This window comes from Pongo abelii, chromosome 19, assembly GCF_028885655.2.
Source record: "Pongo abelii isolate AG06213 chromosome 19, NHGRI_mPonAbe1-v2.0_pri, whole genome shotgun sequence".
NCBI classification, from domain to species: domain Eukaryota; kingdom Metazoa; phylum Chordata; class Mammalia; order Primates; family Hominidae; genus Pongo; species Pongo abelii.
In genome coordinates, this window is record NC_072004.2 from 56,650,403 (window position 1) to 56,670,605 (window position 20,203).

The window sequence follows — 20,203 nt, forward strand, 5'->3', positions numbered from 1 at the left end:
GTGGAGGCGCATGCCTATAATCCCAGCTATTTGGGAGGCTGAGGCAGGAGAATGGCTTGAACCTGGGAGGTGGAGTCCGCGGTGAGCCATGATTGCACCATTCCACCGCAGCCTGGGCGACAAGAGTGAAACTCCATTTCAAAAAAAAAAAAAAAAAAAAACAGCTAAAACATTATTTTAACAAAAACAAAATTTTGGCTCAACATGGTTATGCAACATTCAGTTATTCAGTTATAATAGAAACATGTTTAATTATGGAGAGTAAAACAGAAACGAGAAAAAACAGATATCATCCATGTATTTTACATTCTTTTCTAGAACAATCAATCTTTATTAGAAAGTTGTAGCCACGTTTACAATAAATATCAACAATATAATGAAAAAGTAGAACAAATTAGTTTCCAAATACTGAATTCCTGTAACCAAAACACATTTTGGATTTGGGAACACACAGTAAACACATACCAAAAACACAGCCACACATACCAAAAACAAAAACCAGCTCAAGTATAGGATTGAACTGGCTGGAAAACAGTTATTGTGTTACTGCCTTAAGAACCCCACGGAGCACCTTGTAACTCATTAACTGCACATTTTCCTTAGGGGGGAAACAAGGTCCTCTCTCAGTCACATATGCATAAGGAAATCTCAAAACCCAAAGGCCATCAGGTGGAAGGGTGATTTCTTGTTTTTCTGGGTAGAATACCGGACATGGTGGTGGGCCTGGTTGAACCTGAAAAACACAGGTAGTATAATTATTTTCACATTTCTCAATATGAAACAACTGAAAGATAAATGCCTAAACAGACGATAGGTTCAAAGAACATATAAGGCCAGACGTGGTGGCTCACGCCTGTAATCCCAGCACTTTGGGAGGCGGAGGCAGGTGAATCACAAGGTCAGGAGTTCGAGACCAGCCTGGCCAACATGGAGAAACCCATCTCTACTAAAAATACAAAAAATTAGTCGGGTGTGGTGGCGTGTGCCTGTAATCTGTGACTGGGGAGGCTGGGGCAGGAGAACAGCTTGAACCCAGGAGGCAGAGGTGCAGTGAGCTGAGATTGCACCACTGCCCTCCAGCCTGTGCAACAGAGCGAGAATCTGTCTCAAAAAAAACAAACAAATAAATAAATAAAAGAGCATATAAGATTAAGCAGATATGGGTACACTCCTAACTCTAATTGTATCCAATATTATATTATTTAGCCTTAAATATTATTCTGCTTTTCCCCAGAACTTTTTTTTTTTGCGGGGGGAATGGAGTCTTTCTTAGTCACCCAGGCTGGAGTGCAATGGCACGATCTCGGCTCACTGCAACCTCCGCCTACAGGGTTCAAGTGATTCTCCTGCCTCAGCCTCCCAAGTAGCTGGGATTACAGGCGCCTTCCACCACGCCTGGCTAATTTTTTGTATTTTTAGTAGAGACGGGGTTTCGCCATGTTGCCCAGGCTGGTCTCGAACTCCTGACTTCAGGTGATCCGCCCGTCTCGGCCTACCAAAGTGCTGGAATTACAGGCATGACTCACTGTGCCCGGCCTTTTCTCCAGAATTTTAACTTCAAGTTCTGCCTTTGAATGAAATGATGTGAATTGATGGCGTGAACGGATTAAAATACCCACAATGTATTTTTTAAAAAACAGAATATTAGGTATGGGAGGTATTTAAATTTAAGACCTGTTTAATTAAATAATTCGTTTTTTAATTTAATATTTTTTAGAGATACAAGCCTCACTATGTTGCTCAGGCTGGTCTTAAACTCCTGGGCTCAAGCAATCCTCCCACCTTGGCCTTCCAAAGTTCTGGGATTACAAGCATGAGCCACTGCCCTCAGCCTGAAATAATTAGTTTTGATGCTAAGTTGTACTTTTTAAAATCAATCAAAACAAACATCAGCATTTTTTACTTGTTTGGGGCTGCAGAGGGTTATATTTCTTACCTGAGGCATTAGTATTATCTGCAAAGGAGCATCTGGAACCACAACAAAAAGCCTCATAAGTTGAGCATAATGAGGTTTCAGCCCTCTACCTTGAGAGGATGACAGAATATATAAGGGCATGTCACTATTTAGGGCTTTTAAAGCTGATTCCTTTGGCCCACTTCCCATGACTTTCATTACTTTGTCAGGCCCAGAGCACATGAATCTCCGACCTCGAGAGTCTTCGTATTCAAAGCCCACAAAAGCTCGAGCTATGTCATCTCGCCGTCTTCCTCTTCCCATTACAACTGCACTTCTCTTTCCAGGAATAGCTTTATTTGGAGCAGGCCAAGAGTTTGTGTCTAAGTCTCCTTCATCTTCAGCTCTAGTCCTGATGACAATGTCCCAAGGCATAAGATAATTTGTTCCTGGAATAAAGCCCTGTTGGTCCAAACCTGTATGAAAGTTATAAGACTTAGCAGGACCTAGTTTAACCAAAGACCAGCTGGAGAATTTGGGTAGGAGACCTTTAGGGCAATTTGAATGTAGCATGCCCGGGAGATACTCAACTGTGGATGCTTGTCGATCAACCAAGTTTGGTCTCTTCTCAGTTTTCACTTCTACTTGACCATGAACTTCTGGATTATCTCCTCCTGCTTGTGGATCAGCTGGATAGGTACCTAAGCTATCTGTGGATTGGCCCAAACTCAAAGCTAAACTCAGGCTTGTGCTCTCTCCTTGGGTTTGAGGTTCTTTTTCTTTAAGTTTATCAGCATCCGAATCTGGAGGAGCAGGAGATGATTCATTTTTAGCAGGAGCAGGATCTGGAGTACTTGGTTCAAATACTGGGAAATTGATATGATCCAATTTTCCACAACACTTTTCTTCCAGAAGCTATAGAGGGTAAGAAAAAAAATCCAGTAAGTTTTTCATTTTAAATAATACATTCTTCATTCTAACAAGGTCAATAATTGATGTGTAAGTAAATATGTACACATAAAGAACTTGCTCTTGTTTATATATTATACTGCAGTTGCATTTGCTTTTCTACTTACTCTGCTATTGAAAATATGTTTTTACTCAAATGATATTTAACAAAAAAAGACGGAAGAGGAAGAAGAAAAAATTCAGAGTCTACCTGATAGAAGTCATAATTGGCTGCTTTGATATCAAAGGGATCATCTCGAGGTGCTTGTTTCCTTCCACAGTTGCAAGCACCAGTAGATCGAGCTCGGCTATTGTGATATAGTACAGGCGGATTTCTATCAGCCTCTGGTTTTTCTCCTGGAAAATATAACAGCCACTATTAATTTCACAAACACAATGTGCAAATTTACTTTGCATTCTACAACATCTAACCCCACAAATACTCCCAATAGTTCTTTGGAAAGAAAAACAAACAAAAACCTTACCTAAATACACATAACAGAAGAAGCAAGTGAAAGTATATAAAATAATGTATATTATAAATCTAAAGTTTAGAGTTTTTAAGTGAATTTTTCCTCCTGCTACCATTATCATGTACCATCATCTAATATAACATTCATTTTAGTTCTACAAATCCTCCAAAGCAAAAATGTTAATATGAGATGTCTGAAATTTTATACTACTTAATAATTCTCATTTACCAATTCACTAGGACATATTCTTTAAATGAAAAAAATAAGAAAGTAGTCATAGCTGATATTTTCCTTTTACAGCAGGAGAGAAAACGTATAGCTGATGCACCTAAATTTCTGTAGGGCTCTTTCTAAAATACCAATACCTAGTGAACAGACTACCTTAAAACAAGAATGAAAACACAGCTCAAAGTTTTTATTTCAAAATGCTGAAAAAATTTTAGCTACCTGATTTAGGTAATGAGTGAAATTTGTGCACACAGTGTTGATCAGTTAAACTCCTCTCCTCACAGAGCTGATGGCCATTGCTCCAAAATTTGTAGCAGTCCTCATGTAACTGCATGGCGTATTTGTGAAATGCTGGACCTCTAGCATGTTGACTGTACACTCGAAGAGCCTGAGCAAGCTGATTCTTATGGACAGTCATTGTGTAATTATGAGGCAAATTTGACTGGTAGGCACTGTGGGCCATGGGTAAAGCTTTTTGGCATCGGTTTTCTGAGAATTTTGTGTCAATATCCAAAAATCCTTCCAAGACTTTAATACTGCTTAAAATCTTAGATGTCAGCTCTCCAGTGGGTGACCCCAAGTCCTCCTCTTTCCCATCAATAGCCACCTCATACAGTTTTGAAGCTGCTGAGATCCACTTCTGATAAGTAGGAAGTTCAAAATGGGAAGGCTGTGGGTTCCTGCCCACACTGTCATCGAAACCTTTCTTGCTTAGGACTAGCTCCACATGCTGCCATAGGAATTCCCGAAGAGTGAAATCCACTAGCTGGCCTGAAGAACTGGAACTGCTGCTGTCAATGTGAAAGGAAAGCTGTTGTCGGCTGTGCTGCCTCATCACTTGGTATCGCCTAGGCCCAGAAAGGGGTGCAGGCACCAGCAAAGATTCCGGGTCCTTCACAGTACAATGACTCCTAAGTTGGTCCAGCAACATACCTACTGGATCCTCCTCCTGGCTTCCGGGTACTATGTACACGAAAGCTTGGTTGGCAGGCACAGTAAAGAGGCAGTTGATGCTCTGATTAGTCAAGACACGACTCTTCCGGAAGATTCTATAGATCTGGTCCTCCAGGGCATGCTGCAGCCTCCTTTTGGGAGAATGTTTCTTGGGCTTGTCTGGATGAGCTGGGTCTTGGTTCCGAGGAGGTTCTACCTTGAGGGCTCCATTGAGTTGAAAGAGGAAAAGGAGTCTAGGTGGGCAAGGTCGGCAGTTTAGCTTCCAGTCTTTGCCAACTGGACAATCCTTAATGGCTGTTTTAAGGAGCGGCAGGACCTTCTGTCTCAGCCCATCCAGGGCTCTGAATACTCGATCATAAGTAATATCAAAGGAACAAGTGGGATGGACCAGAAGCAAGATATGACAGACAGAGAACAGGTAAAGGAGACTGAGGCACTGCAGCTTCTCTTGATGCTTCCAGAACTCGTGTGCTTCTGCATGAGGTAAAGAGAGTCCACCTCCAGCTTCCCCGCTCTGAAGAGCCCGACAAGCCCGTAGAAGCTGTGAATTGTCACAGATGGAGGTGAGGAGAAGATACAGAACTTTGCTTTCCTGATTGTAGTAGGCCTGCAGAAGGCTGTAGTCCTGGGAGCCTGCCTCAGTTCGGTTACCTTCCGCGACCGCTCCACTTCCCCGAACTGAATCCCCGGCCGCAGCCCCAGGGTCCTCGGCTCCACCGGCCTCACCCACGGCGCCAGCCTCAGTTCTGATTCCAGGTCCTGGATCCCCAGGATCTTGGTGGCGAAAGAGGGGAAAGACCTGTCGGTCGCACACCGTATTCACAAGAGAGAACTTCTCGGAATTCAGGCGTAGAGCCGTCTTGCCGAAGATTCCCACAACGCAGATCTCATCCTCCCGCCATGGAGGCTCCGGTCCGCCAGCCGCGCTCCCTCCGCCCTCAGTAGGGGACCCTCCGGGACTTTCAGAGCCCATCCAGGCTGACGCTCCCATTAGAAGGTCTCGCAAGCTCACAGGACCAGCCATAGTGCAGAGTCTTCTCTAGAGTCCTTCCGGTCCGTTAGTAAAACCGACCGGCTTTCGTCCAATTTTGTAATCCTTCCTCCGCTTCTTCAGTTCCTGCTTTCCCGTCACTTGAGTTCCGCCTCTCCTAGTCCTCTCCTAGTTTAAGAGTTTCCTCAACTGTAGGAATCGAGATATCAAAAACAAAAAACAAAACAAAACTGGGGACGAGTGCGGTGGCTCACGCCTGTAATCCTAGCACTTTGGGAGGCCGAGGCGGGCGGATCACCTGAAGTCAGGAGTTCGAGACCAGGCTGGCCAACATGGTGAAACCCCATCTCTACTAAAAATACAAAAATTAGCCGGGCGTGGTGGCGGGCACCTGTAATCCCAGCTACTCGGGAGGCTGAGGCAGGAGAATCACTTGAACCCGGGAGGCGGAAGTTGCAGTGAACCGAGACCACACCATTGCACTCCAGCCTGGGCAACAAGAGCGAAAACCGTCTTTAAAAAAAAGCAAAAATTAGGCGTGGTGGCGCATACCTGTAGTTCCAGCTGCTCAGGAGGCTGAGGCAGGAGAATTGCTCGAACCTCCCGGGAGGTGGAGGTTGCAGCGAGCCGAAATCACCCCACTGCACTCCAGCCTGGGCGACAGAGTGAGGCTCCGTCTCAAAAAAAAAAAAAAAAAAAAATTGCGAAATGTCTTTGTATGTAAATTATAACTTGCAGAACCTCTCTAACTAGCAGGCATATTGACAAATAGCTGCCAGGATAAAACTTACAACCAGATTTAAATGTATAATTATAATATGTTTATTATTCTGGGGTTTTGTAAAAAATAAAAATCTTTGAATCTAAAAAAATTATCTATAGCACTATACAATAACATGACTGAATCTTTAAAATAAATGTTGATTGAAAGAAATCAGAAACAAAAGTGTATATACCCTATAATTCTATTTTTTTTTTTTTTTTTTTTTTTGAGATGCAGTCTTGCTCTGTGGCCAGGCTGGAGTTCGGTGGCGCGATATCGACTCACTGCAACCTCCGGCTCCCGGGTGCAAGTGATTTTCTTGCCTCAGCCTTCCAAGTAGCTGGGATTACAGGTGCGTGAGACCACACCCAGCTAACTTTTGTATTTTTAATAGAGACCGGATTTCACCATGTTGGCCAGGATAGTCTCAATCTCCCGATCTCGTGATCTGCCCGCCTCGGCCTCCCAAAGTGGTGGGATTACAGGCAAGAGCCACTGCGCCAGGCCTGATTTTACTTCTATAGAGTTCAAAAGCAAGCAAAATAAACCATTGCATTTAGGGGTGTGTTCTTACTAAAAGCAAGGAAATATTTATTGTACCAAGTAGTTCAGTGATTACTTAGTGAGGGAAGGGATTATGATATGATAGAAGAAGGAGACACATAGGGCTTCTGAGGATACTAATCGTATATATTTCTTGGTGGTTATGTGTGTTTTTGTTATATATATATATAACAAAATATAATCTCAAAATATATCTCGAAATATAATATATATATTTTGAGATAGAGTCTTGCTCTGTTGCCCAGAGTGGAGTGCAGTGGCACAATCTAGGCTCACTGCAAACTCCACCTCCCAGGTTCAAGTGATTCTACTGCCTCAGCCTGCCAAGGAGCTGGGATTACAGGCGCACCACCATGGGCGGTTAATTTTTGTATTTTTAGCAGAGATGGTGTTTCACCATGTTGGCCAGGCTGGTCTTGAACTCCTGACCTCACATCATCCACCCACCTCGGCCTCCCAAAGTGCTGGGATTACAGGTGTCAGCCACCGCACCTGGCCTCCGGCCTAAAATTGTTTTTTTTTTTTTTTTTTTTTTTTGAGACAGAGTCTCACTCTGTCACCCAGGTTGGAGTGCAGTAGTGCTATCTGGGATCACTGCAACCTCTGTCTCCTGTTCTCTGTCTCAGTCTCCTCAAGCAATTCTTCTGCCTTAGCCTCCCAAGTAGCTGGGATTACAAGCACGCACCACCATGCCTAGCTAAATTTGTATTTTTAGTAGAGATGGGGTTTCACCATGTTAGCCAGGCTAGTCTCGAACTTCCAACCCCAGGTGATCTGCCCACCTCGGCCTCCCAAAGTGCTGGGATTATAGGTTTGAGCCATCACGCTCAGCACTGATTTTTTAATTCATATATTTTCTAGACTTACTATATACTTTTTTTTTTTTTTTTTTGAGACAGAGCCTCGCTCCATTGCCCAGGCTGGAGTGCAGTGGCGTGATCTCGGCTCCCTGCAAGCTCCGCCTCCCAGGTTCATGCCATTGTCCTGCCTCAGCCTCCCGAGTAGCTGGGACTACAGGCGCCTGCCACCACGCCCGGCTAATTTTTTGTATTTTTAGTAGAGACCAGGTTTCACCGTGTTAGCCAGGATGGTCTTGATCTTCTGACCTCATGATCCGCCCGCCTTGGGCTCCCAAAGTGCTGGGATTACAGGCGTGAGCCACCGTGCCCCGCCAATACATACTTTTCTATAGGTATTATTATTTCTAGTTAAAAAAAAAGATTAAAAAGAGAAAAACCAAAACTTTTATTCATCTTTATTTAAAGATGCAAGGTAGAACGCATTTTAACACTGGTGCAATGGCAGTAGCAGCTTTGCAAATGTTTGTCTATATGGACTTCTTTTTCCTGCCTGGCTTCATTATATAGCAAAGCATTTTTCTTTTTTCTTTTTCTTCTTTTTTTTTTTTTTTTTTTGAGACAGAATCTTGCTCTGTCACCCAGCAGGCTGGAGTGCAGGTGGTATGAACACTGCTTGCTGCAGCCTCAACTTCCTGGACTCAAGTGATTCTCCCACCTCAGTCTCCCGAGTAGTTGGGACTACAGGCACACGGCCACCATGCCTGGCTAATTTTTTGTTTTTTGTAGAGACAGGGTCTTGCAATGTTGCCCAGACTGGTTTCAAACTCTTGGCCTCAAGTGATCCTCCCACCTCAGCCTCCCAAAGTGCTAGGATTATAGGTGTGAGCCACTGCACTGGGCCATAAAGCATTTTTTTCTTTTTCTTTTTTTTTTTTTTTTTTTGAGACAAGGTCTCACTCTGTTGCCCAGACTGTAGTGCAGTGGTGTGATCTCGGCTCACTGCAACCTCCACCTCCATCATTCAAGTGATTCTCATGCCTCAGCCTTCTGAGAAGCTGGGACTATAGGCACATGCCACCACATCCAGATAATTTTTATATATTTTTTTTGGTAGAGATGGGGTTTCACCATGTTGGCCAGGCTGGTCTCAAACTCCTGACCTCAAGTGATACACCCACCTCGGCCTCCCAAAGTGCTGGGATTACAGGTGTGAGCCACTGTGCCTGGCCCCCAAGCCTGTAATTTTTTAATTTATATATTTTTCTATACTTAACATATACTTTTTTTTTTTTGAGACAGTTTTGCTCTTGTTGCTCAAGCTGGAGTGCAATGGGGTGATCTTGGCTCACTGCAACTCTGACTCCCAGGTTCAAGTAATTCTGGCTCAGCCTTCCTAGTAGCTAGGATTATAGGTGCCTGCCACCACACCCGGCTAATTTTTGTATTTTTAGTAGAGACAGGGTTTCACCATGTTGGCCAGACTGGTCTCAAACTCCTGACCTCAGGTGATTTGCCTGCCTCGGCCTCCCAAAGTTCCGGGATTATAGGCATGAGCCACCGCACCCGGCCAACATTTACTTTTCTATAGGTATTATATTTCTAGTTTAAAAAAAAGGTTAGAAAGAGAAAAACCAAACTTTTATTAATCTTTGTTTTAAAACATAACCGGATGCACCTTGGTTGTTTACATTCTCTGGTTGCCATTCAGTCTCAAAGTAAACACCGGGAGCATAAGATAAATCGTAGTTTAAGGAAGCCATAGCACTTACAGAGTTCTCAAATGGTTACAACATAAAATCTGTCATAAAAATCAGTAAAAGATGCAAGGTAGAACACATTTTAACACTGGTACAATGACAGTAGCAGCTTTGCAAATGTTTATCTATATGATTTCCATAGGACTTTTTTTTTTTTTTTTGCCTGGCATCATTATGTAGCAAAGCATTTTTTCTTTTCTTTTTGAGATGGAGTCTTGCTCTGTTACCCAGCAGGCTGGAGTGCAGTGATATAAACACAACTCACTGCAGCCTCAACCTCTCAGGCTCAAGTGATTCTCCCACCTCAGTCTCCTGAGTAGCTGGGACTACAGGCACACATCACCGCTCCCGGCTAATTTTTTGTTTTTTGTAGAGATGGAGTCTTGCAATGTTGCCCAGGCTTGTTTTGAACTCTTGGCCTCAAGCGATCCTCCCGCCTCAGCCTCCCAAAGTGCTAGAATTATAGGTGTGAGCCACTGCACTGGGCCATAAAGCATTTTTTTTCTTTTGACCCAGGGTCTCACTCTGTTGTCCAGACTGGAGTGGAGTGGTGTGATGTTGGCTCACTGCAACCTCCACCTCCAGGATGCACATCATTCTCGTGCTTTAGCTTCCTGAGTAGCTGGGACTATAGGTACATGCCACCACGCCTGGATAATTTTAATTTTTATTTTTGGTAGAGATGGGGTTTCACCACGTTGGCCAGGCTGGTCTCAAACACGTGACCTCAAGTGATTTGCCCGCCTCAGCCTCCCAAAGTGCTGGGATTACAGGCATGAGCCACCATGCCCGGCCTTTTTTTTTTTTTTTTTGAGACAGGGTCTGGCTCTGTTGCCCAGGATGGAATACAGTAGCACAATCTCAGCTCACTGCAACCTCTACCTCCCGGGCCCAAACCATCCTCCCACCTCAGCCTCACAAGTAGCTGGGACTACAGGCGCACATCACACCTGGCTAATTTTTTTGATTTTTGGTAGAGATGGAGTTTTCATTATGTTGCCCAGGCTGGTCTCAAACTCCTGAGCTCAAGTCATCCACCTGCCTTGGCCTCCTAAAGTCATGGGATTATAGGCGTGAGCCATGGTGCCCGGCCCTAGCATTTTTTTAATGATCTCATCCCACAAGAATGGTCAAGTCATTTAGCATTAAATGAATAGAGTACACAGTGGTTTACAATATTATAAACATTGTAAGTGCCCCATAAAATATTATTGTTATAAATACTCAACTGCTTTATTCAACTGCTTTATTCTCAGTGATTATTCTCTTTATTTTTACATAATGTAAATGTAGCTAGCAGGTTTAAAAAAAAAAAAACTTTTACTAGAAGCTGATATATATCTCTTAACGTCACTACCTATTTAATTTTTTTTTTTTTTTTGAGACAGGGTCTCTTGCTCTGTCACCCAGGCTGGAGTGGCAGTGTTGCGATCTCGGCTCACTGCAACCTCTGCCTCCCAGGTTCAAGCGATTCTCTGGCCTCAGCCTCCCAAGTAACTGGGACTACAGGTGCGTGACACCACACCTGGCTAATTTTGTATTTTTAGTAGAGATGGGATTTCACCATGTTGGCCAGGCTGGTTTCGAAGTCCTGACCTCAAGTGATCCGCCTGCCTCGGCCTCCACAAGTGCTCGGATTACAGGCATGAGCCACCGCACCCGGACACCTATTTAATTTTCATCCATAAATGCATTATAAATATAGATATGGATCTCTGGCCGGGCGTGGTGGCTCACGCCTGTAATCTCAGCACTTTGGGAGGCTGAGATGGGTGGATCATCTGAGGTGAGGAGTTCAAGACCAGCCTGGCCAACATAGTGAAACCCCGTCTCTACTAGAAATACAAAAATTAGTCAGGTGTGGCAGTGTGCACCTGTAATCCCAGCTACTCAGGAGGCTGAGGCAGGAGAATTGCTTGAACCCGGGAGGTGGAGGTTGCAGTGGGCCAAGATCGTGCCACTGCACTCCAGCCTGGGTGACAGAGTGAGACTTCGTCTCAAAACTAAACAAACAAACAAACAAAAATCTCTCTCTATACGTAGATGTGGGTCTCAAAAACAGGACTGCCTCTTAGGTGGTAAACACTGTCCCCAGGTCTGCTTTCTAGTCTGGTGACTTTACAACAACATTCTATTTGGCATCTCAATGCAATATTTATCTGTAGAAATACAGTCTTTCTGAGGAGTTGCTTTTTATTTTTTAGAGATGAGTTCTTGCTCTGTTGCCAATGCTAGAGTATAGTGGAACAATCATAGCTCACCATAGCTTCAAACTCTTGGGCTCAAGTGATCCTCCCGCCTCAGCTTCCCAAGTAACTTGGACACTTAGACTACAGGTGTGCGTCACCATGCCTGGCTAATTTTAAATTTTTGATAGAGATGGGGTCTCGCTATATTTCCCAGGCTGTATTACTGTTTTTGAATACATAGGTCAGTGACAACAGGGAACTAGGTCTCACAGTGACCTGCTGTGGACTTCAGAGATTCCTTGGCAAGGCATTGTCAAAAATATAAGGTTCATGTTGAAGTTGTCATAAAATTTTTATGTAGCTGTATAAATGTGGACAGCAGATATAAAAATAAGGAATACTTCAGACTTCTGTAAGCCAGATATAAGTACCTACCTAAGATGCTAGAAATGATTTTCTAATTTAAATTTTTTTTTTAATTTTTAGAGATGGGGTCTTGCTATGTTGCCCAGGCTGGAGTAGAGTGGCTATTCACAGGCATAATTATAGTGCACTACAGCCTCAAGTGATCCTCCCATCTCAACCTCCTAAGTAGCTGGGACTACAGGCATGTGTCACCACATCTGGCTGATTTTTGTATTTTTAATAGAGACGGGGTCTCCCTATGTTATGCTGCCCAGGCTAGTCTTGAATTCCTGGGCTCAAGCAATCCTCCCACCTTGGCCTTCCAAAGTGCTGGGATTACAGGTGTGAGCCAAGAGGCTATTTTTTACTGTCATAACTGCACCTATACAGTACAAACTAGAGTTATCTAGTTAAATTTGAACAACCTCTCTAATCTAAATTGGGTAATTCCAGGATAAACATCACTTTGGAGATTGTATTTTCCCATCTGGTTCTCTTGATGATCATGCAAACTAGAAAATATCCAAATATCTGTATCCACTTTATATCACAGTATGTGTGGGCTCCATACATACTCTAATTCTCCAATGGAATTATATTAGTATATCTATATATACCCTACTACATTAAAAAAAAGGATTTGAGTGGGTTTTTTTTTGTTTGTTTTGAGATGGAGTTTTGCTCTTGTTGCTCAGGCTGGAGTGCAGTGACGCGACCTCGGCTCACTGCAACCTCTGCCTCTTGGGTTCAAGCAATTCTCCTGCCTCAGCCTCCCGCATAGCTGGGATTACAGGCACCTGCCACTATGCCCAGCTAATTTTTGTATTTTTAGTAGAGAAGGGGTTTCACCATGTTGACCAGGCTGGTCTCGAACTCCTGACCTCAGGTGATCCACCTGCCTCAGCCTCCCAAAGTGCTGGGATTACAGGTGTGAGCCACTGCACCCGGCTGGGTGTTTTTATCTGTATTTGTTATGGATCATCTCATGGAGTGAGGCAGAGTTGGCATCAGTTTTGTTCATCAAAGCTGCTTGTAGAAAGTGGCAGAGTTGGAGTTGGGCTTCTAGGGTGAGCCAGCTATAAAAAAAAAAAAAAGAAGTCCCAATTATAATATCAATTATATTCCTGTGATAAATACAACTCTCCCTCTTTCTCAACAGAACCCAGAATTTTTGCAGGGCAACACTACATTCAGATTGTAAAAGCCACTTTTCCTAGTTTCCCTGATGCAATCAGAAGTTCCTGGATAGGGCTTCTTTGAAGAAATGAGGCATAGCTTAATTAACATTTGCCTTTCTCCTTCTCTTGCCTAGAATGTGGACATGAGGCTTCAGGAAATGTAGCCATTTTGTATTAAGAGGAAAAAAACCACACATTAAGGATGGAAGAACAGTGATTATATGGTGAAGCCACTGTATTATAGTTGTGGACTTCCTACTTCCCAAAGAAATATTTAAATTAAAAAAATAAGTCCAGGAGCTAAGCTATGAGGACGCAAAGGCATAAGAATGATACAGTGGGCTTTGGGAACTTGGGGGAAAGGGTGGGGTGGGGTGAGGGATAAAAGACTATACATTGGGAACAGTGTACACTGCCTGGGTGATGGGTGTGCCAAAATCTCAGAAATCACCACTAAAGAACTGATTCGTGTAACCAAACACTTTCTGTTCCCCAAAAACCTATTAAAATAAAAAATAAATTAAAAAAAAAAAAAAGATAGTTGTGGGCCGAGCACAGTGGCTCACGCCTGTAATCCCAGCACTTTGGGAGGCCGAGACAATAGGATCACTTGAGCCCAGGAGTTTGAGACCAGCCTGGAAGATATAGTGAGACTTCGTCTATAAATTTTAAAAAAACAAAAATGAGTTAGTTGTATATATTAAAAAAAAAAAAGTCCTAATTTATTTATTTATTTGTCAAGGCACAGTCTTGCTATATCACCCAGGCTGGTTTCAAACTCCTGGCCTCAAGCAACTTTCCGGCCTTAGCCTCCCAAAGCACTGGGATTACAGGTATGAGCCACTACACTCTGCCATGTCCCTATTTGATTAAACCACTGTAGTCAGATTTCTGATACCTGAAGCCAAATGCAAAACCTGATACAGTTGCTTCACAGTTTAAGAAAAAAAGAAGCCTAAGGGCTGGGTGGGATAAGTCATCTATATCTAACAACAATTTTAACTAGACATCCTCCTCCTGAGTAGATTTTGGCAGCACAACATATGCCATAGGTCTTATCTGTGATTTTTGTTGTTGTTCAATATGTAGCTTTACAATTTATTATCGTTTATCCATTTCCAGAGTTCTCAACTCACTGTACCTGCTATAAAGTGGGGGCAGTGACCACAAGGATCTTAGAGCTAAACAGAAAAAGGAAGGGGCTAAGACCTTCTGTGAGGGCTCGTCCCTTTGTTCCTGCCCTTCACAATTTTGGGTATCACCAAGGAATGTGATTAGGGGTAGCATGCTCTAAGAGGAGGAAAGAAGAACCTGGTCACATCTCCACTATACAGAGAGCTGTATAGTGCCCAGTAGGACCAAGTTGATTGGTAAGAGGGAAATTATATTGTCCCACAAAAAGCACTGATTCTCAAACAGGGAACAAAAGGAAGACAGTACTGGGGTGGAAAGTGTCAGCAGTGGAGTCTAGTATGTCCCTGCATCCAGAGAGAGAACGAACTATAAACTTCAAAGCCAAAGATGCCAGCAGCCCTGTGTTCCAGCACTCCAGCGGGGGTGGCCGATGGATGGCTGTTCTTCACAGATCTAATGGTAGAGGCAATTAGGGAGATGACTGAGATCAACAGGGTTTGGAAGAAGTCACACCAGGGCCAGCTGATCTACTGGGTTTGGTGTGTGGTTGTATATGAAGGTGACAAAGAAAGCTGTCAAGACCTTTTCCTTTCAACTCTGCATGGTCTGACTCCTAACTACATCTCCATCCCTGTCTTTCACCACCATCGGGCTCCCTCTCTATGTTACAGCCACAATGGTCACTTCTCAGTTCCTTGAATAGGCCATAATCCCTCCCCCCATGGGACTCTTACGCATGTTGTTCTTTTTGCCTGGAACTCTCTCCTTCCTGACACTGATGGTGGACCCACCCCACAGTTACCCTATCCAGTAAATGACTCTTCCTTCTTCTACTCTCACCTCAAGCATCATCACTTCCTGAGGGAGTCCCTCCTAGATCATCCAGGCTAGATCAAGTTCCTCTCTGGGTTCCCACAGAACCTCATTCCTTTCCTTCACAGCACACACTGCCATGTGATATTACACACATACGGGATTATTTGATGAATGCCTATTTTCCCCACTAGACTGAAAGCTTCAAGACAGTAACCTGTATCTGTTTTTGCTTACCACTATATTCCCCGTACTTCAACACACTGCTGGGCATATAGGAAGTGCTTAATAAATATTTACTAAAAATATGTACTAAAGGGATTAATAAAATCAGACATTTACAGATAGACATGATAATCCTACCTATATTTCTTTTTTTTCTTTTTTTGCTCACTGCAACCTCCGTCTCCCGGGTTCAAGCGATTCTCATGCCTTAGCCACCCAAGTAGCTGGGATTACAGGCATGGGTCACCATACACAGCTAATTTTTTTTTTTTTTTTTTTTTGAGACTAAGTCTCGCTCTGTCGCCCAGGCTGGAGTTCAGTGGCGTGATCTTGGCTCACTGCAACCTCTGCCTCCCAGGTTCAAGTGATTCTCCTGTCTCAGCCTCCCGAGTAGCTGGGACTACAGGCGCCCGCCACCACACCTGGCTAATTTTTGTATTTCTGGTAGAGATGGGGTTTCACCATGTTGGTCAGGCTGGTCTCAAACTCCTGAGCTCGTGATTCGCCTGCCTCAGCCTTCCGAAGTGCTGGGATTACAGGCATGAGCCACCGTGCCCAGCCATTTTTGTATTTTTTTAGTGGAGACAGGGTTTCGTCATGTTGGCCAGGTTGGTCTCAAACTCCTGGCCTCATGTGATCTGCCCACCTCGGCCTCCCAAAGTGCTGAGATTACAGGCATGAGCCACTCACTGTGCCCGGCCAATCCTACCTATATTTTATAGAATTTTATGAAGCCTAAATATGAAAGTACTTTGCAAAATATGGTACCATTTAAAAATTATTATTACTAAGAAAGCTGCTTTAAATTATGATCATAAATTATGATTATGATTATTTATTTGAGACAGGGTCTTGCTTTGTCACCCAGACTGGAGTGCAGTGGTGCAATCACAGCTCACTGCAGCCTTGACTTCCTGGGCTCAAGTGATCCTCCTACGTCAGCCTCCCAAGTAGCTGGAACTACAGGCATGCACCACCACACCTGGCTAATTTTTCGTATTTTTTGTAGAGACAGTTTCACCATGTTGCCCATCTTGAACTGCTAGGCTCAAGCAATCCCCCCACCTCAACTTCCCAAAGTGTTAGGATTACAGTCATGAGCCACCACACCAGGCCAAATTATTTTCAAGCAAAGGAACCAATATTCTTTTCCTAAAGGGTTACCTGAAACTTTCTCCTTAAGGCCTGCGTCATCACTGGAGTCAGTCCTGTTCCTGTTTCCATATTTTCTTTATTGGTAAGAGGGGTTCCACCTGGGCTCCTGCAAAGGTATTGAAAAGAACAGTAGCTGTGTTTTATGGCAACTTTTAAAATGGACTTAGAAGGCATAAAGATATGAGAGTGTATTACCTCTCTACATCGACTTTTCTAAGCAGTTTCCGCAGATCTATCTGACTTTTTCCAGGAGTGCTGATAAAACAAAGATATAAAAATTACAACTTTGGGAGGCTGAGGCGGGTGGATCACGAGGTCAGGAGATCAAGACCACCCTGGCTAACACGGTGAAACCCCGTCTCTACTAAAAATACAAAAAATTAGCCAGGCGTGGTGGCGGGTGCCTGTAGTCCCAGCTACTCGGGAGGCTGAGGGAGAAGAATGGCGTGAACCTGGGAGGCGGAGCTTGCAGTGAGCTAAGATTGCACCACTGCACTCCAGCCTGGGCAACAGAGCAAGACTCTGTCTCAAAAAAAAAAAAAAAATAGAACTTGCCAGATTTTATTATTTTTTTCCCAAAGGAAAGCAATCATTTCCATAGGCAACGTCCTAGAAAGTAGTTCTATGTGTTACATTAAAAAAAGCGTAGAAGCGGGGTGCGGTGGCTCAAGCCTGTAATCCCAGCACTTTAGGAGGCCGAGGCAGGTGGATCACGAGGTCAGGAGTTCATGACCCGCCTGGCCAAGATGGTGAAAACCCATCTCTACTAAAAATACAAAAATTAGCTGGGCGTGGTGGCGGGTTCCTGTAATCCCAGCTACTCAGGAGGCCGAGGCAGAGAACTGCTTGAACCTGGGAGGCGGAGGTTGTAGTGAGCCGAGATTGCGCCACTACTCTAGCCTGGGTGACAGAGTGAGACTCCTTCTCAAAAAAAGAAAAAAAAAATAGCAGTAGATGCCGATGGGAACATAAGGTGATATAGCCATTCCAATACGTAATACTTCTTGACCCAGGAGTTACGTGTGTAAGAATCCATCCTAGGGAAAAACTCAGCCATGTACAGAGTTGATAGGCAAGGATGTCCACTGAAGACTTACAGAAATTAAATGTCATAACCTAAGTCAGGCGCAGTGGCTCACCCCTGAAATCCCAGCACTTTAGGAGGCCGAGGGGGGTGGGTCACTTGAGGTCAGGAGTTTGAGACCACCCTGGCCAACATGGTGAAACCCTGTCTCTATTAAAACATACAAAAATTAGCCAGCATTTTGGCACACGCCTGTAATCCCTGCTACTCAGGAGGCTGAAGCAGGAGAATCGCTGGAACCCGGGAGGTAGAGGTTGCTGTGAGCCGATATTGCATCACTGCACTCCAGCCTGGGCGACAGAGCAAGACTCCATCTCAAAAAATAAGAAAATACAATAAATAAATAAATAAATAAAACAGGTTGCTTTCAGAAATTATATAATATGAAAACTAGTATGTCTTGGAATCAAGCAAATATGGTATATGTGTGTATCTGTCTGTGTATAATCATATTGTAGATATAGTTTTTCCCGTTCAGTATATCATAAACTCTTCCTATCTTTTTGAAAATTAACTTAAAGTGTCATTTTGACATCTTCAAAATATGCAGTTTATTGTATGTAAATTTCATAGATAAAATCCTGTTTTGAGACATTTAGGTTATGATTTTTTTTTTTTTTTTTTGAGATGGAGTCTCTCTCTGTTGTCCAGGCTGGAGTACAGTGGCACAATCACTTCTCACTGCAGCCTTGATCTCCTGGGCTCAAGTGATCCTCTTTCTTTAGCCTCCCACGTAGCTGGGACTACAGGCACATACCACTGCATCAGGCTAATTTTTAATTTAATTAATTTTTTTAGAGATGGGGCTCTCACTATGTTGCCCAGGCTGGTCTTAAACTCCTGGCCTCAAGCAATCCTCCCACTTCGGCTTCCCAAAGTGGTGGGATTACAGACATAACCCATCACGCCCAGCCTAAAATTCTTGATAGTATATCTTTTTCTCCCAAAATCTGTTATTAAATCAATGGCATATCTTATAATAAACAGCATCTTTAAATGGGGCCAATAAAGCATATGCCCAGAAAAAGACTAGAATGATAAACGGCAGTACGTTAACAGTGGCTATCTCCAATGACAGGATTATTTAGATAATTTTTGTTTTCTTTTTTAAACTTTTCTGTAGATTTCAGTTTTTCTATAATGAGCATATATAACTTTTAACGTTAGAAATACACACAAAAAACCTTTTTTTCCCTTTTTTTAGGCCTTTGTACAACAATATCATTCTTTTAAGTAGTAGTAGAGCATAGTACTGTGCAGTTCCTTACATTAAGACATTTGTAACTCGAGTCGATAACACTTTGGAGTTAGGTTTCAGGGTAACACGCTGCAAGTCAGAGACAGTAACTAGTGGATTCCGTGCTTTCGGCGATGGTATAAGCTTTAATTGTAAAATGAGACATTATTAAAACAAATTTTAAAATATCACTCAAAATGTAAACATGCAAAAACGGCAAATATCTGAGTGCTGAGTATGTGTAAGATATATCCAGTATTCTACCCAATTTTTATTCCAAAGCTTCAAAGGATGTCTCTACCTCTTCAGACTAAGGGTTGGGAGATAAAATTGCCTAATTAAATCATTTCCTAATATATACATTTTGTTAGGAAATCCAAAACTACTAAAATAAAAACATCAAAAACTTAACTTGAAATGAAATGACTTCTCCCTCCAGCACCCCCCACCACAATTGTATACAAATTGAGATGAGGTCTTGCCATATTCCCCAGGTTGGTCCTGAACTCCTGGTCTCAGGTGATCCTCCCACCTTGGTCTCCTAAAGTGCTGGGATTATAGGCATGAGCCTATATTGTTAAAAGCAAAAAGAGCATGTATGTGGTCAATGACATCTTACCTTCCTCCTTTCATCTAAACTCTGTGTCTTCTTTAATTTTACAGTCAGCAGATCTTTAACTGTTATCTGCATGGGTCCATCTTTTTTTAATGGTCCAGCCTTAAAATACATGGTAAGGTTAGAATTCAAATTGGAACCAGCACAACTGGTGAAATGCAAATCCAAATCTAGTTTTTAAAGACTCAGAGTTAAGAGGTAACTCTTATTTACCCTAGGAACCTGTCATATTCTTTCTACTCAACCAAGAATAATCCTATTTTTATCACCCATTGAAAAGCATTCATCAAAATATAAGGCTTCTCCACACCCCCTGCAATTTTGTTTTAATAAGCTAAGACTTTGCTCACAAATAAGAGATGGACTAGTTTCCTGCAATATTGCATCTTCCCTGGGAGTCATTATAATAAGACAAGAGTTGAAGGAGTTAATCGGGTTAAAGTGAAGTTTTGCTTGAATTACCTAGAAAGATGACTCAGTTTCCACAGAGCAAGAATGTATACAATCAGAGAGGTATAATTAGGGCAAATGTAACAATAGACTCCGGGTTTTGTTTTTTATTTTGTGTGTGTGTGTGTGTGTGTGTCAGGATTGGGAAGACTCTGGATTTAATTCAGCTACCTTAAACCAAATTATCCATAGTGAAAATTCAGCAGATTTTAAAACAGGGTCATGCCTGTCTTAGTGATTCACAAATTGTCTGGTCCCCTTCGTAAATAAGTAACTGAAATAGAGATTGGTTCTCCAGCCTAATGATATGAAACTTTGGAATCCACTAACTCTTTGTTCTGACTT

The 20,203-nt window shown here is 42.9% G+C and overlaps 2 protein-coding genes across 4 annotated transcripts in view; both read right to left on the reverse strand.

Annotated features, from left to right (window-relative positions):
• Nucleotides 1-300: 300 nt before the first annotated feature.
• On the reverse strand, nucleotides 301-6,168 carry SMG8 (SMG8 nonsense mediated mRNA decay factor). The gene is made up of 4 exons (XM_002827318.5): nucleotides 3,763-6,168; nucleotides 3,054-3,199; nucleotides 1,937-2,809; nucleotides 301-733 (listed from the first exon to the last, which is right to left on the reverse strand). Exons 1-4 carry the CDS (start codon nucleotides 5,519-5,521, stop codon nucleotides 536-538), a joined length of 2,976 nt encoding a protein of 991 aa, XP_002827364.3. The 5' UTR covers nucleotides 5,522-6,168; the 3' UTR covers nucleotides 301-535.
• A 4,446-nt stretch (nucleotides 6,169-10,614) lies between these two features.
• Nucleotides 10,615-20,203, reverse strand: part of PRR11 (proline rich 11) — a 48,219-nt gene continuing 38,630 nt past the window's right edge. For all 3 annotated transcript variants that reach the window (XM_054537032.2, XM_024235417.3, XM_063718812.1), the window contains 5 exons: nucleotides 19,412-19,510; nucleotides 18,824-18,936; nucleotides 16,667-16,726; nucleotides 16,481-16,577; nucleotides 10,615-13,042 (listed from right to left, as the gene is read on the reverse strand). In XM_054537032.2, coding sequence (XP_054393007.1) covers nucleotides 12,974-13,042; nucleotides 16,481-16,577; nucleotides 16,667-16,726; nucleotides 18,824-18,936; nucleotides 19,412-19,510 — 438 coding nt within the window. In that variant the 3' untranslated portion in view covers nucleotides 10,615-12,973. The remainder of the gene's footprint in view (nucleotides 13,043-16,480; nucleotides 16,578-16,666; nucleotides 16,727-18,823; nucleotides 18,937-19,411; nucleotides 19,511-20,203) is intronic.

Bases quoted from the DNA above. Each gene is read 5' to 3' on its own strand.
- SMG8 (XM_002827318.5), bottom strand. From the start codon at position 5,521: ATGGCTGGTCCTGTGAGCTTGCGAGACCTTCTAATGGGAGCGTCAGCC. The intron at 2,810-3,053 runs GTAGACTCTGAA...TACCCTCTATAG, and splicing joins CCAATTATGACTTCTATCAG to CTTCTGGAAGAAAAGTGTTG. The intron at 734-1,936 runs GTAAGAAATATA...TGTGTTTTTCAG, and splicing joins AGATAATACTAATGCCTCAG to GTTCAACCAGGCCCACCACC.